At 38.4% G+C, this 17,608-nt stretch overlaps 1 protein-coding gene across 1 annotated transcript in view; it reads right to left on the bottom strand.

Moving 5' to 3' along the window:
* RAB40A (RAB40A, member RAS oncogene family) overlaps positions 1 to 17,608 on the bottom strand; it is an 88,921-nt gene that overhangs the window by 10,823 nt on the left and 60,490 nt on the right. Inside the window, exons 10-12 of the mRNA XM_063601986.1 lie at positions 16,599 to 16,732; positions 9,992 to 10,143; positions 1,468 to 1,673 (exon numbers count right to left, since the gene is read on the bottom strand). Coding sequence (XP_063458056.1) covers positions 1,468 to 1,493 — 26 coding nt within the window. The 5' untranslated portion in view covers positions 1,494 to 1,673; positions 9,992 to 10,143; positions 16,599 to 16,732. The remainder of the gene's footprint in view (positions 1 to 1,467; positions 1,674 to 9,991; positions 10,144 to 16,598; positions 16,733 to 17,608) is intronic.

The raw sequence follows: 17,608 nt of genomic DNA on the forward strand, positions 1-17,608 counted from the left end.
CAAGTATGTTTCACAAATCACAGCTACTAACCCAGTATCTGAGATGTAGTTTACATATGTTTTCTCCCTTGTTTTAATACAGTCTTTAGTGGTTTTTTTTCCTTTGGAAAGTGTTTTAAATTTTATTAATGGGACCTAAACATTATACAGGTCATATTTAAAAGGAAAAAACATTAAAAAACACCTGCGGAGTAGATACTGCCAGCGTTGAAGGAGATTAGAGCACTCAGAGTTATGGAGGCATCAAGACAAAATGAAAATAACAACTGAGAAAAAAACCCTTAAGTAATTCCAAAGTTAACTGCTGATCAGGAGATTAAAAAGTTTTCTCTCTAAATTACATAAACTGTCCTTAAACTTAGTTTCCTGATTGGAATAATTATCAGAATGATGGGTTAAATGGTTGTTAGGGTAAAAGCAGATGAAATATAGAGTGCATTTGCTTACAGTAGTTCAGGGCATGTTACTTGCCTTCTCTCCAGTTCACCTGTCCCAAGGCCAACACCTGAGCTTCTGCCTGAGCCCACTCACCACAAATCAAATTTAAACTGCACCTCTCACTGGCCCAGCTCCCACCCCTTGACCCCAAGGAGTCTGTCATCCCTAGAATAGTACACACTCAGGTCTGCAGGTTTTTGTATTTTTTAATGTTTATTGTTCATGTATATACTTATTTGAATTTTCTGTTGAAATCATTGCCAATTGCTTTGTTACCAAGTATGTTTCACAAATCAGGGATACTAACCCAATATCTGAGATGTAGTTTACAAATATTTTCTTCTTTGTTTTAATACAGCCCTTAGTGGGGTTTTTACACACTAGGTCTACACCCAGGTCTCTTGGCACAAAGCGCAGGATTTCACCTCCTCTGTCTTCCTCATCACCCAGAGGGGTTGTAGAGTAAGGACCTGTGGGGCCACAATAGCAGGGGAGTGGAATCTGACCATTTCTCAAGCCCTGGAAGTCCATCTTCTAAAGGGGAGGTGCTCAGGGTCTCCTAGGGAGGGTGAAGGATGGGACCTCATTCCAATCCTGCCACTTACCTGGGGAGGTGACTTAGGCTCTGAAAGCCTGAGGTTGGTCATCTATGAAATGGGACTGACCATACCATTCTTACAGAGCTGTATGAGAGGTTAATGAGAAAACTTTCCCAGAGAATATGACATGAAGTGGGACTTCAATGGTCCTTTAAATGTTGGAACACAGCAGTAGGGGCTGGCTGAGCCTCAGGGCTTAGGTAGTCATTATGAAAAATCATTTCTCATTGTTTCTCCAGACGAGAACACAGACATCCAGATAAAAGAAGCAAATCTCTCTCATATGCCTTCAGTTCAAAGTTTTAGAAACAGAATGTTCTCTACATTCTTTAGTGTTTCATAATTCATAAATACTGTTCAATATCATGCCTGTAAGCAGACCCAAATCCACTTCCCCATGGTGGTAAGACAGGCATGTTTGTGAACTCACCTGGTGAGCTCCATGCCAGATCGCATCCGGGACACAAGGGGCAGTGATTGTCTAATGAGTGCTCCAGCACTGTTTAGTGTGTGTGTGTAGATATATAGATATAGATATGAATATTCTGGACATATCCTGCAGTCACCTGTGCAGGGTCCTCAGATCATGCATAATTCAGCCACATCACATCAAAATTTCAGCAACTTGCTGCCTTCCTGAGAGACAAAAATCCAGGAATTACTGGCATTTCTGTAACACATGATTGTCCACTCTGTTATTAGGTAATAACTAAATATGTATTGAGCTCGAAAAACATAGTTCATTGGAGGTATCTCATTAACTCTAAAGTGGAAATAAGAGAGCAAGAAGGGAAATGAATATATGGGCAACTTCACAGGTTAAATCTGAGATGAGACGACTTCTTCACATCAACTTTTAAACTTGCTCAAATTTCAAGGAATTGAAGTTTTTAAAAATCTCTTTGGATCCCTCATCACCCAATCAGCCACAGGATCTCTCTCTCTCTCTCTCTCTCTCTCTCTCTCTGTCTGTCTCTCTGTCTCTTCTTTCCCCTCCCCTCTCCCCTAACCCCTCCATTCTTTCTCCTCTCCCCTTTCCTTCCCTCCCCTCTCCTCCCCTCTCCCTCCCTCCCCTCTCCTTCCCTCCCCTCTCCTCCCCTCTCCCTCTGCCTGTCCATCCCCCTCTTCCTCTCCCTCCCTCCTTCCCTTCCTCTCTCTTTTCTCCTTCAAAGTCAAGAACCAAAAAGAGTTTTCTGCATTTTCTGTTAACAATCTTCACTTCCCACTGACTCCTTATCCCACTGCACTATGGTTTCTGTCCCCAGAATTGTGATGAAGATGCACTCCAAGGTCACATTCCACCTGTTTTTCATTATGACCAGTTTTTTTCATCATGAGCAGTTTTTTTGTATAAATGTATTAACATATGAAATATTCCTTTTTTTTTTTTTAAGACGGAGTCTTGCTCTATCACCCAGGCTGGAGTGTAATGGGGCAATCTTGGCTCACTGCAACTTCCACCTCCCAGGTTCAAGCGATTCTCCTGCCTCAGCCTCCTGAGTAGCTGGGATTACAGGCATGTGCCACCACGCCTGGCTAATTTTTGTATTTTTAGTAGAGACAGGGTTTCACCATGTTGGTCAGGTTGGTCTCAAACTCCTGACCTCATGATCCACCCGCCTCAACCTCCCAAAATGCTGGGATTATAGGCGTGAGCCACCGTGCCCAACCGAAATATTCCTTTTAATGAACTCCTAAAATATCCTTGCTTGTCCAGTTGCATCTTTCACCTAACAACAGAGATTTCACAATTTCTCAGACTCTGGAGCATGATGTACTGGACATAAATCCAATTGTCCCACTCCCTAACTGTGTGGTCTCAGGCAAAGTCCTTATTCTCTCTGTCCCTCAGTTTTTCATCTATGAAATGGAGATTAGCCACAGGATCTACTTTGTGAGGGAACTACGAGCACCAAATGACTCAATACCTAAAAATCACTCAGATCATAACATATTTTAGACATTTTTATTTCTTTTTCTCTATCTTTATGGGCCATTAGTATCTCTACTATCCCTATGGTGCAGCCTGATATTTACTCACAACCTTTCATGTATGTTGTTTGTTAGACAAGCAGGTTACAAAAGTAAATAGGATGAAAGTGAGTAGAATGAAACTTTGTCTTTCACAAATACATATATAAATGCATGCAGTTCTGCTTAAATATATAAATACCTGAATAAGGAAACTTCTAAAAGAATTTATACAGATAAACTCATTACCAGGGCTTGTCTTTGAGTGTTCTGTTTGGGAATGATGTTATTTATTTCCTCTCCTAAGCTATCTATTTTTAACTATAATAAATAGCTACTGCTTTTGCAATTATACAAAATAATAAAATGGTGGTGAAACTTAACCATTTTCAGCCCTAAGCACAGGAAAGACACTGATACTTAGAATGAGGAATGTTCCTGAGACTCAGAAAGGGAGAGAAGATTTTGTGGGAACCTCATCTACATTATAACAGGGCATATTTTCCCCAAATTCCCACTCACACTGATAATTATCAATTTTAATTTTTGCCTAGTTAACTGGGAAAATCAAGGTATTATCATTTGGTTGCATTTTGTTCCCCCAAAAGATACATTGATGTACTAACCCCAGATACCTTTGAATGTGACCTTATTTTAAAAATAGAGTCTTCGACATGCACACGTATGTTTATTGTGGCACTATTCACAATAGCAAAGACTTGGAACCAACCCAAATGCCCATCAATGATAGTTTGGATAAAGAAAACGTGGCACATATACACCATGGAATACTATGCAGCCATAAAAAAGGATGAGTTTGGCCAGGCACGGTGGCTCATGCCTGTAATCCCAGCACTTTGGGAGGCCAAGGCGGGCAGATCATGAGGTCAGGAGATTGAGACCATCTTGGCTAACACAGTGAAACACCGTCTCTACTAAAAAAAAAATACAAAAAAATTAGGCGGGCGTGGTGGTGGGCGCCTGTAGTCCCACCTACTTGGGAGGCTGAGGCAGGAGAATGGCGTGAACCCAGGAGGCGGAGCTTGCAGTGAGCCGAGATCGTGCCACTGCACTCCAGCCTGGGTGACAGAGCGAGACTCCGTCTCAAAAAAAAAGAAAAAAAAAACGGATGAGTTCATGTCCTTTGCAGGGACATGGATGAAGCTGGAAACCATCATTCTCAGCAAACTAACACAAAAACAGAAAACCAAACACTGCATGTTCTCACTCATAAGTGGGAGTTGAACAATGAGAACACATGGACACAGGGATGGGAACATCACACACCAGGGCCTGTTAGGGGGTGGGGGCTAGGGGAGGGATAGCATTAGGAGAAATACCTAATGTAGATGATGGGTTGATGGGTACAGCAAACCACCATGGCACATGTATATGTAACAAATCTGCACGTTCTGTACACGTACCCTAGAACTTAAAGTATAATAAAAAGAAAATAGAGTCTTTGCAGATGTAATCAAGTTAAGATGAGACTATTAGGGTGAGCTCTAATCCAATATGACTTGTGGTCGTATAAGATAATGAAAATGCCACTAAAGACAGAGACACACAGGGAGAGCAATATGTGGTGACAGAGGAAGAGACTGGAGTGATGTCCCTGCAAGCAAGCAACATCATGGATCTATGGCCATCACCAGATACTAGGAACAGGAAAGGAAAGATTCTTCCCATAGACTCAAAAGGAGCAAGGCCCAATTGACACCTGGATTTCAGACTGATATTCCTTGAGTTCGATGTTTTGTAGACAGAAGGTTATTGACATTCTTGGGTGTTTCAAAAGTGTTGCATCCAGAACTGTGAGAGACTAAATTTCTGTTATTTTAAGCCACAAGTTTGTGATACTATGTACAGCAGCCATAGGAAACTAATACAAAGCCTTAGTTTTGGTTAGCTGTTTTTTTTTTCTGTGCCCTGATCAACAGTAAGGCTGGAGATCTAATGAGCAGGAGTAGCACATGCTGGTTAGATAAATTTACTCGGGAGCCACACAGCCTGTGTTCAAATCTCAGCCTCACAACTTGCTAGCCCTGCCCTTGTTGTACCCCAGTTCTCTTGTGTTTAAAGTTGGAAACAACCACTCCTCTTTATAGATGGTGGTGAGGATTAAATGAAGTATAGATTTAGAATTACAGCAGTAGCAGGAACTGAGAAAAATCACAATAAATATTAACCATTTCTATCATTATTTCATACCCGGATTGACTAGTACTGTTTCTACTGCCATTTTTTATTATAATGTGGATTTTAATTTGTTAGCATGGGTTGACCTTCACAATATATATTTGTCATAAAAAAGCAGTTTACAAAGCTAAAAGTAGGATACTATTTTATTTCTATTCTTAAATATATAGTTACATTTGCATAATATAACTTCTGAAAAAAAATTCAAATCTTGACAGTGCTTATCCATGCATAATAAAATTTTAAGGTTTTTTAAAGATTTTATTCCTTTCAGGCATTTTCCATTTTTATCTAGAAGAAAAGTGTCTTGGTTTTGGAAGTGAAAAAAACAATAAAAACAAAATACCCCTGCCCTTTTCATAGGAAAGTTGCTCACCGTTAGGAATGATAACATGTGTAAGCCAAGACAATTAGGTACTAGGGTGGTCCTAGAATTAAAGTATGAATCTATCTACATGACATCCCCAGGTGGGCAGGTTTAGGGAAATTACAGACACCCGGGGGAAGGGCAAGCACGTCTCTCAGATGAACCTCACATTCAACAGCCAGATGACATTTCTACTTTTCAAGATTTTAGTGAAGGTCATGAGATGAAAGTGGTTTCACAACATGCTTCTTTCTGCACTAGCACAAATAAAGTCCTTTGAATTGACAGCAGGCTCCTCTGTTTACCCACCTAGTTGGCCAAGCAGTGACTGCCACAGGGGAGGGAAAGGGGAGGGACTGCATGAAACCACTAGGGCTCAGCACCACAGCTTCCAGAGGACAGAATCCTAACACAGCGGGATTCAGGGTAAAAGTAGAGTCACAGTCTCACTCGGCCCAGGGCCCCAGGAGTAATCAACACACGTATGAAGTACCTCGCTTATACAATTAAAAATATTAAACCGAAAGGAAAATATACACATGCCAATCACATGTAATAACAAATCATATCAAGTTCTAAATGGGATGCATACCTAAACTAACCGAGGGATTTGGATAGTAGATTGGACACATAAAAACCAACTCCTGGCAATCACTGACTTTTTTTCACCAAGACTGCCCAGATTAGTTCCAGATTTACAGACATAGATGTGTAATAGCGTGAATAAAAGTTGGGAAATTATGCCTGGACAATGGGAAGATATTTCACTTCGAGATACACTGCAAATCCCAGCTACTTGGGAGGCTGAAGTGAGAGGAACACTTGAGCCCAGGAGTTCTAGGCTGTAGCGTGCTGTGATTGTGCCTGTTAATAGCCACTGCACTCCAGCCTGAGCAACATAAGGAGGCTAAAGAGCTCCTGTCTCAAGAAAACACACACACACACACACACACACACACACACACACATTGCAACATTGTTTTGGGCTGGCTATCACCTGGGAAACTCTTAAGACTTTGAACACATCACATTTTTTTTAAATGACTGAAAAATGATATGTACCAATTCTGTTAGTGCTCTCTATAGCATGTAAACTGGAAAAGTGGTGCGTCTGGTTTAGTAGCTCTGAAAGACAGTACACATGTAAAGAGGCATATATGGCAGGTCACAGTGTTGAGATATGAATGGGTATTTGTTCTTCTCATGTTTCTTCCTTTCTCCTTTCCATCAGATAGCCAGACAACTACAGATAAAACACGCAACAAAATAACACCATATTTCGTGCAGAAATATATACATATGTAACAAAGGATAAATAGTGAAAAGTCTAAATGCTTGTTAATGATTACTCCTTTGTAAGAAGGAGGCTAATGCAAGCTGAAGAAACTTTGACTTTCTTTTTTTTGTTGTTAAGACAGGGTCTCACTCTGTCACCGAGGCTGGAGTGCAGTGGTACAATTATGGCTCAGCACAGCCTTGACCTCCCTGGCTCAGGTGATCCTCCCACCTCAGCCTCCCAAGTAACTGGGGCTACAGTCCTGTACCACTATGCTCAACTAATTTTTGTATTTTTTTGTACAGATGGGGTTTCACCATGTTGCCCAGGCTGGTCTCAAACTCCTGGTCTCAAGCGATCCACCCGTCTCAACCTCCCAGAGTACAAGGATTACAGGTGTGAGCCACTGCACCCAGCCCAGACTTTAAGTGAATTTCAATTGTACATATAATGGTTTATTTCTTAATATGAGTATATACAGTATATTCTTTTTGTAAGTTTCTTTATGTCTAAAACATTTCAGAACAATAAATGTTTCTATGACTAGTTCTGATTATAAAAATGATTTGTATCAATTTAGAAGTTGTGAAAAATATAGTTATGTCCAGAAATAAATATATAATTAATCAAGTAATCCTATTACTCATTAACTTAAAAAAAGAGTATTATGTTTGTATATTACCCCCATTATACTCTGTATGTATGCATCATAATGTACATTCATTGCATGTGAGTCTAATATATTGAGACATTCAAGATTTGCCAGACAGCATGAAATGAGTTATTAAATGATTCCAAGTTCAAACTAAACTCTGACTCTCAAGTCACCATCCCTAACCATTGGGATATACAATCTTTTTCTGAATAAGGGCTGTGTCGAGCTCAGGGAAAGTGTCTTCTAGACAAGGACAGGTCTGGCATTCAGTCCCCAGGTCTCCTGTTCAGTCTGTTGTACAGAATACTCATCTTTATGCTCTTTTATTCTGTGCTGCCTCCTTTCTGGGGTTGAAACAAAGGTTTCTATCCCAGTGTCAAAATGGAAGGTAAAAAGGAATAGAAGAACACATCAAATAAAAAGTAACGAAGTGATTATTTGATCCCAAACTTCCACCATTCTCAGGTATCTCATCCACAAAGAAATGTCACCAAAGGTTCTATAACATATGAGTATGTTTGTTTCCTTTCCCAATGTTTCAAATTTAAATAATCTCTGTGGGATGTTCATGTTTAAGTCTTTTGAGGAAGGGAAAACAAAGGGGAGACCAAATATATATTTATTGAAGTATTATGTATCAGATGGTTTCTTTAGTTTTGCTCATTTCTCATAACACTCCTGTGAGGTAAATAGCAATATGCTAATTTTATTGATGAGCAAGGTAAGGTTCACTAAGTGTAACTCACTACCATAGCATCATACAATAGAAAAGAGTGAGTACTCATCCCTCATCCCAACTTCATCACATTGCATAGCACAGAGATGGCACCTAACCTCCTACATAATATAGATGAGTGTGTGTGGTTCCCTTACATTCCCAAATACTCACTAAAATATAGTGATGCTATCCAGATTATGAAACAACATCCCTGTTAAAGATCAGAAGAGGTGAGATGGGAAGGAAGCAAACACTGGCACTGTGAATGACACACCAAATACCGTGCCAGCATCTTGACAAAGATCTCCCCTTGAACATGTCATAATGCTCTCTTGAGTGTAAGGATCAGGTGTATGTGTGTTTGTGGTGAAACATGCAAAACAATACTATGTTTTATTTAGGGAAGCTCTCATATGGAATAAAAGGATAAAGCAACATATGGGAATTATAATCATTGCTTTCTGGGTGCTGATTATCTATAGCAGAGACGGAAGGAGATACAATTAGGGAGGAGTAAAGGTTTTCCTAAGCTGGACTAATTTCATAGTTCTCCCTGTTTTTTATCTGAAACATTTCACAAGTAGCAGAGGTTTTAGGGGATATAGTTTTTATCATAAATACAGACATTCCCTGACTGTTGATGTTTTGACTTATAATTTTTCAATTTTATGATAGTGTGAAAGTGGTACACATTCAGTAGAAACTGTACTTCAAGTTTTAAATTTTGATCTTTTCCTGGGCTAGCAAAACACAGTATTATACTCTTGTGATGCTGGTTAGGGAGCAGCAGTGAGCCACAGCTCCCAGTCAGCCATGCAATCACGAGGATAAACTACTGAGACCCTATAGTGTACAGTGTTGCCAGCATTTTTTTGATATTGTATTTTCACATCTCATCTTGTCTACAAATGCCCATTTTTGACCTACAATTATTTTCAACTTACAATGAGTTTATCAGGATGTAACTCCCATAGTAAGTCAAGCATGGGGTATGGAGTATGTACAATCCATACTCTCACCTTAGCAAATGTTTAATATTGAGCCAAATGCAGAGGTTAAAAATATCAATAGCCAGCAATCCCATCATAATTAAAATTAACATGGTACTAGATCTTTCTAAGGATTTTTTATACATGGATATATGCACATGTACTGTACATGCATTACAAATGCAATTCATAAAGCTGTTATAATTATATGTACAGTATAGCATCCTGGGTTTTTTGTTGTTATTTTCAGTTTTGCTTTTGTCTTAAGTACTAACATGTGGATGAAACATTCTAAGTACATGACAAGGTATAAGATATAATCTAACTTTGCTTTTTAATGAACCCTTTACAGCTGGCCCAGATCCAATTCCTTAACAATGCATTTGAGTAGAAATGCCATACTTGCAGCATCTTAAATGACGTTATATGCCAGGGTCTACTCAAGAGCTTTCTTTAGACTTCTTTAACCTGCATGTCAACCACTCTGTCCAAAACTTATGAAATTATACGCTCAAAGAACACTTTAATACCTGGCAAAGTAATCCCCACTTTTATCATTCAGTCTTTGTATGCGTGATAGGAATAATAATAAAAGACATAAATAGTTACAGGGCACACAGTAGATAAATTGGTTGATACAGATCATGCAACCAGCAAGTAATGGTTATCAGGGTCAAATCCAAGTCCTTCTCACCCAAAAGCCCCCTCCCCTAACCACTGTTTCTATACTGAGTGTCCTTCTGTGTTAGACCAGAGGCCAACAGAGGAAAGAGACTCACCCCAAAAACCACAGTCAGTTGATGGGTCGAGTAACTAGGGTACAAATCTGATGACTCCTGTCTTCTGTCTAGCTGACTCATTATTATTCTTTGCTCTTCTGTACTATTTCTTCCTCCCATGGCTCAATAAGAACTCCTTCACCCACGTCACACTAGAAAGAAAATAAGAGAGCAGAGAGTACATGGAATCAAAGGAATGATAAGATAAAACCAACATTCATTTATTGCTACTATATTTCTAAATGCTCTCTGTTTCAAATCTTCTATTTCATAGGGCACAATTATTTTATCTTGGAACCAACAATCTTCGGAGAATGTATCCCAAAGATACAATTCAAAAAGACAAAAAGGCAGAAGCACAAGGTCATTCTTGGCAGAACAAATTGTAACAGCAGAAGACTGGAAATAAGACAGATGTCCACCAATAAAGGACTGATTGAATAATCTAAGGTGCATCTACATCCTAGATTTCAATGCTGGTATAACAAGCAAGGAAGATTCCCTCTCTCTGCTGCTATGTAGTGATTTCCAGGATATACCATTAAGTGAATAAAGCAAAGTGCAGAAAAATGTGTAGAGCTGCTGTTGTCCCATACCATACCCACTGGCCACTCATGGCTATTTAAGTTAACTAAATTTAAATGGAATTTTAAATTCACTTCCTCAGTCACACTCACCACATTTTAGGTGTTTAATAGTCACAGGTAGCTAGTGGCTACTATGTTGGACAGTTTAGACATAGAATATTTTCACCTTTGTAGAAATACTATTGGACTCCACCAGTGTAGAATATGTCACCTTATATATATGGAATAGGAGAAAACTAGTAGAAACATTCTATTTGCTTATATTTTTAAAATTGGAAAGTTTTAATGAAAATTGATTTAAAAAATCATTACCTATAAAGAGAAGGAAAAACAGCCCAGGACAGAAGCCAATAATGTCTTTTCCCTTAAAAATATAGTATATATACACTGGCTCCATGCACTAGACAGGTGAAGAAACATGATAGACCCAGTAGCAATGAGCAACTCTAGTGCCCATATTGAATCCACTTAAAACACATCACACTGAAAGGAACTAGGTTATCTTAGAGAAATGACTGAGTTTAGGTCTGTGTAGCCATTCTACTAGATGAATCTGGACCAAACTATCATGCCAGAGAGTGCGTCAAAAAGACTCAGAAGCCAAGCTTAAGGGGCTCTCGCTGGACAAAGATGAAGCAATTTGAACATAAAATAAAATAATAACTACTATGGATTAAAACACATTATAATATAAAAACTTCTACAGCTCATGATGACACTCTAAAAGAAAAATAAAATAAAACAAACAATATCAACTCATTGCTTGCCTTTGGAGAACCCTAGGGAAACAACTCATTGTTTTGAAAAGTGGAAATATTGCAAAAGAATTAGGCACTCATCCAACCCTTTCTATACATACTACCCCTCAGTGTAACCTAATGGTTTATGAAAGGAAGTTTATTTAATAGAATAATTCCAGCTAATAAAGCAGAGAAAATTGTAGAATTAGAATATCATCCTTTTATGACCTTTAATGAATATAGAACTAAGCAACAATCCTTAGACGCTGCAGAAAAATCGAGGTGAAAAAGGGATGGGAAATTTTATAATGGATGGATCAGCTTAACAATACTTGAACATAGTAATTAATCTTAACATCACAAGAGGAGAGACAATTAGACACAATGAGCCCCCTGTGTAACACTATAGGAATAAACAATACCACATATGAAGTACTTCTGACCAAAACAAATCTAAATTGAATCAAGCCTCTGAATCTAACACCATTTTGTTAAATTTTTTTATTATACTTTTAAGTTCTGGGATACATGTGGAGAATGTACAGGTTTGTTACATAGGTATACACGTGCCATGGTGGTTTGCTGCACCCATCAACCCGTCATCTACATTAGGTATTTCTCCTAATGGTAATATAAAAAGAGAAATAAATACTTGGAATTTGATTTGGAAAACCTTTCTCCTGTAGCCAGTCCACCTCTATGTGCTTGATACAGTTGACACTTCTTACCCTACAGAAGATTATTCAGCCTATCAGCCAATCTAGAAAATAAAATCATGAGGATCCATGTTTGGTGGTACAGGAACTATTAAGTTTATATTGGAACATTTTGCAAAACATGTTAAAATTAAGTTAAAATGAATGTGGCTCGAAATTAGGATTGTAAGATTTTGGATTTCAACTCAGTTTCCACAGAGAAGTTTGGTTGACCTAAATTTTAAATATGTTAGGAATAAGCCCCTGCTGCACATCATTATATTCAAAGTTCTCTGTAGCTTCATTTGTGAAAACAAATGGATGAATGGGTATATATTTGTAAAACATGTCTTTGGGATAAAAAGGCATTTTGAGTTCTTGGTTTTCAGGATGTTCCTTCTGGTATTCTTCAAATAAATGCTTCTATAGTATTATAAAGATAATTTCATTAACCTGCTAAAATGGGAATGTATTTGTCTATAGCTACAAGGTAAAAAGTGTTATGAATAATAATTTTAAGATGACAGATATTAAATAGTTCAAATATTATTGATAATAAGATTTTTTTAAAAAAGAAAATATATGTTCATCCAAAAGAATGAACATGAACATTCATAACACCATTATTCATGAGATGTCAAAAACTGGAAAATACACAAATCTCCATCACAGATAAATATAGTGTGAAATATCCAAATAATATAATACTTTACACCAATGAGAATAAGCAATCTACAATATAGACCACAATAAATATTAATTTCACATACATTATGTTGACTGAAAGAAGCAAGACACAAAAGAGCACATGCTGTATGATTCCAAGAATTTCTCTTCTAACCTCCCAATAGAGATTGGGGCAGGAGAGGAATATCAACAACTCATTTCCTTTTATTTCAAGGTACTTAGTGTCTTTTTATGTTATCTGTAGCTTAACCTCAGATAAGTGAAGCAACTTTCTTCTGAGCCCTTGAAAAGTGATTAATTACACATAAGATGAAAAGCTAATACTATATCTGATGGACAGGCAATGTGGTGTGAGAGATTCGGGCAAGAATCCTAAATGGATGCTCAGTCTGCACCAAATCACACCGCAGTCACTGAGTCACCATGGTAACCATTCTGGCCAAGGAAAGCTGAGAAAAAACAAACACCACTATCCCGAGCTTGTTCCTAATATGTACTAGGAACTAAATAGGATTGACATGATGCACAGTAATTAACCTCAAGTAGTCCTTACAATAAAAATTCCTGACAGCTTCAGTGACATACAAATGTATACATACTCACATACATATATGCTTGCTCACCCTCTCACCACTCCAAATTCCAAGAATTTATTGAGGTTGATTTACTGGTGGGTAAAGAAGTAAATCTCGCCAGGCATGGTGGCTCGTGCCTATAATCCCAGCTACTCAGATGGCTGAGGTAGGAGGATTGCTTGAGGTTAGGAGTGTGAGAGAAGTCTAAACAACATAGCAAAACTCTGTCTCTGAAAAATGTTTTTAAGTTTAGCTGAGCATGGGGGCACACACCTGTAGTCAGTTATTCAGGAGGCTGAGGTGAGAGGATTGCTTGAGCCTGGGAGTTCAAGGCTGCAGTGAGCTATGATTGCACCATTGCACTCCAGCCTGAGCCACACATTGCAACAAAATCATTTCTGACCACACATATAAAGTTGAAAGCTACTAAACTATGTTCTTTTGGTGTGATTTCTGAAGATGACCTGCAGAATTGTCTCTGGAACATTTTCCTCCATAGTTTCAATATATCGCCAATGACTTGTAAAAGCAGATATGGAAATACAGGTAAAGACAGGTTAAGGATCAAATACCTTTTCCATCCTAGAGTAAGCTGTGCTTTCAACCAAAAAAATGCCTCACTGATGTTAAACACTTGGTTGCTGATAGTACTGTGAAAATATAGTAATTAGCAATTGTGTTTAACAAACAAAGCCATGTATAGCATCATCAAGAGTATGAAATATTTATGAACAATCTGTCCACAGATGTGCAGTGCCTGTACACTGAACACCACACATCATTGCTGAGAGAATTAAAGACCTAAATAAGTGGAGGACTTACCATGCTCATGGGTCACAAACAATACTGAGAAGATTCAGTATTGTTAAGATGTCGATTCTTCCAAAACTGATCTATAGATTCAGAGCAATTCAAATGGAAATCCTATTAAAAAATTTTTAAAGAAACCGACAGGCTGATTCTAACATTCATATGGACATGTAAAAGACCTAGACTACTCTATTAGTCTGTTCCCATATTGCTAAAAACAAACACATGAAACTGGGTGATTTATTTTTAAAAAGGGGTTTTCGTGGCTTACGGTTCTGCAGGCTATATAGGAACCATAGAGGCATCTGCTTCTGGAGAGGCCTCAGGGAGCTTTAACTCATGGCGAAAGGTAAAGCGGAAGCAGGCGTTTTACATGGCAGGGAAGGTGCTACACACTTTTAAACAACCAGATCTTATGAGAATTCTATTATGAGAACAGAACCAAAGGGAGAAATCCACTCTCACGATCCAATCACCTCCCACCAGTCCTCATATCCAATATTGGGGATTACAATTTGACATGAGATTTGGGTGGGGACACAGTTCCAAACCATATCAACTATGAAGTACAACTTTGATAAAGAACAAAATTAGAAGACAAACACTACCTGATTTCAAGACTCCTTACAAACATACAGTAATCCAGACAGTGTGCTATTGGCATCAAGATGGATTAGTAGATCAAAGGAACAGAATAGAGTCCAGCTATAGACCCACAAGTATATGGACAACTGAGTTTGACAAAGATGCAATGGTGATTCAGTGGAGAAAGGATTATTGTTTCAACAAATGGTGCTGGGACAAGTGAATATTGACATGCACAAATATAAACTGTGACTCAGATATCACACTATATACAAAAGTCTATTCAAAATGGACCTGAGATCTAAATATAAAATTTGATGCTATAAAACTTCTAGCAGAAAAAAAAAACAGGAGAAAATCTTTTTGACAATGGGTCAGGTGAAGATTTCATAGATGAGACAACAAAACCACAATCTATAAGCAAAGAAATTGAAAAATTGGACTTCCTCAAAGTTAAAAACTTTAGCTTTCCAACTACATGGTTGAAAAAATAGACAAGTAAGCTGCTGACCGGGGTAAAATGTTTGAAAATTATATATCTAATAAAGGACTTGTATCCAGAATATGTTTAAAATCTTAGTAAGAAGAAAACAGACACACCAGTAAAGAAACAGGCAAAATATTTGAATAGACATTCCACTAAAGAAGACATACAAATGTCATGTAAGCACAGGAAATGATGCTCAGCATCACTCGTTATAAGGGAAATGTAAATGAAAACTTCAATGAGATCCTACTAAACTCCTGTGAGAATTTAAAAAATTAAAAAGACAGATTATACCAAGCTCTGTCGAGGTTGTGGAGGATGAAACAGTGATACATTACTGGTGGTAATGAAAAATGGTACAAACACTTGGAAACAGGCAGTTTCTTACAATGTTAATCTTACATCTACCACATGATCCAGCCATTGCACTCCTAAGTATTTATTAGAGAAAGAAAGCCTATTTCCATGGAAAGACTTATTCACAAATATTCATAGCAGCTTTGTTTACAAGAGATCCTAATTGGAAATAATTAAAATATCCAACAACAGGTGAATGGATAAAAAATTTATGATATAGCCATATACTGGAATACTATTCAGCAATAAAAAAGAATGAACTATTGATATGTGCAACAAAATGGATACATCTAAAAATAAATTGGGTGAATGAAAGAAGCCAAACCAAAAATCAAAAACAAACACAGAAAAACATTTCTACAATTCCATTTAAATAAATGTCTAGGACATAAAACTTAATCTATAGTGACAAAGTATTGTGTTTGTCTGGGGACAGGGCAATAGGAGGGATAGAGAGTCCTAGTAGTACAGAACTGAAAATCTTATGTTCTGGGAAACAATGATAATAATATTTAGGCCTAGCTGGTTATTTTAGGGGACATGACTGGGTATCATTATAATAGAGCAAATTATACGGAAATTATTATTTTTCAAAATATTGAACTTTTGTATCTGACATTTTGACAGTTTTAACTAATACTTTGTACATTTTTGCCTTCTTAAAAAATGTATTACAGAATGGATAATTAACGTGGTTACCATTGAAAAATGCATATTACAATCTCCAGTTGCTTGGAAGACCTTCTGACCAACTGTGTATTTCAATGCCCATCTGAGAGATACATGGGAATCACTGATCATTATTTATACAGGCAGAAAACATATGTAAATTTATTTCAAATACATGTTAAACATCAAGTTGATTCCCCAAATGAATTATTCATTGCTTTGTGACAACGAAAGGCATTTTAAACATGGGCCTCAAGGGCGGTTTCAAAGCACATAGCTGCTGATGAAAGGAAATTGCACATGCTAAACCTCTTCTCCAAAGATGGGATCAAAGGAGTTTCTCTGCTTTTAGACTATATTATAAACCTCACAGAGGTATTCCACAACATGCTTTTGTTAGGATCTATTAACTTACTTGTGCCAGGCATCATATCCCACCAGGGATGGAAGTCTTGGGGGTCTCCTTAGGACTGCTGCCCTTCAAATCTGAAGTAGAAGCTTCAGCAGCCATCAAGACCCAGATCCTCAAAGCCCATCTCCTTCATACACCTGTTATGAGTTCAATAACCTGATGAAGATCTGCACAGGGACAGAGAGAATCCAGCAATCACTGTGCTTTCTTAGAGTAACAGTGTGCCAGGAACCATCTTAGGCACTGGGTCAGTGACCAGTGACACTGATACAATTGGGTAGTGATCATTACAACCAGAAGATACAATGGGTTTCTCACCTGGGCCTTTTTCTCCTCCTTTCCTCCTCTATCTCCTAACAACAAATCTGTAAAGGACTAAGAAGAGGCCTGATTTCACACAGGCATTCCTGATCATGCAGTAACCACAGGGCTATGGGCTTGCACCTGTGTTATCACTGCAGCTTGCAGCAATCCTGCGGGTTGGCATAATTATCCCCATTTTACAGAGGGGGACACTGGGCTCAGAGAGTCCTTACTTGTCTCATCCTCCCACGTCCCACCTTTACATAGAAAGTAGCTCCAGGACACCAGGAGCAGGACGCCCCACTCACTGGGGCCGGGAGGGTCCTAGCTCTCTCCCTCATGAAACAGTGAGAGCAACTTGTTTCAAAGTGGGAGTGAGGGGACTTAGATCTGGGATCCCTTCGTCTCCCCACATCCCAAGGCACTTCAGCCCCCACTGTGGGGCACTCACACCCTCAGTTGAGTCCCAAACACCTGAAGGCGGGACCCTGCTATTCTCACCAGCCCACAGGGGTCTCTATTAAAAGTCATCAAGGTCACAGTAATGACCTCTGGTTTCTATGGCAACCGTGGTGCTCAGGCTTGTCCTCCACATCAGAAATGCTTCTGCACAGCCCTCTGTCCCCTTGCCTTTCTCAAATAAATAAATAAATAAATAAATAAAAACTTCACTCTTCCACTCTTCAGGCTACCTCCTGAGAAAGCTTACT

This window comes from Pan paniscus, chromosome X (genome assembly GCF_029289425.2).
Source record: "Pan paniscus chromosome X, NHGRI_mPanPan1-v2.0_pri, whole genome shotgun sequence".
NCBI classification, from domain to species: Eukaryota; Metazoa; Chordata; class Mammalia; order Primates; family Hominidae; genus Pan; species Pan paniscus.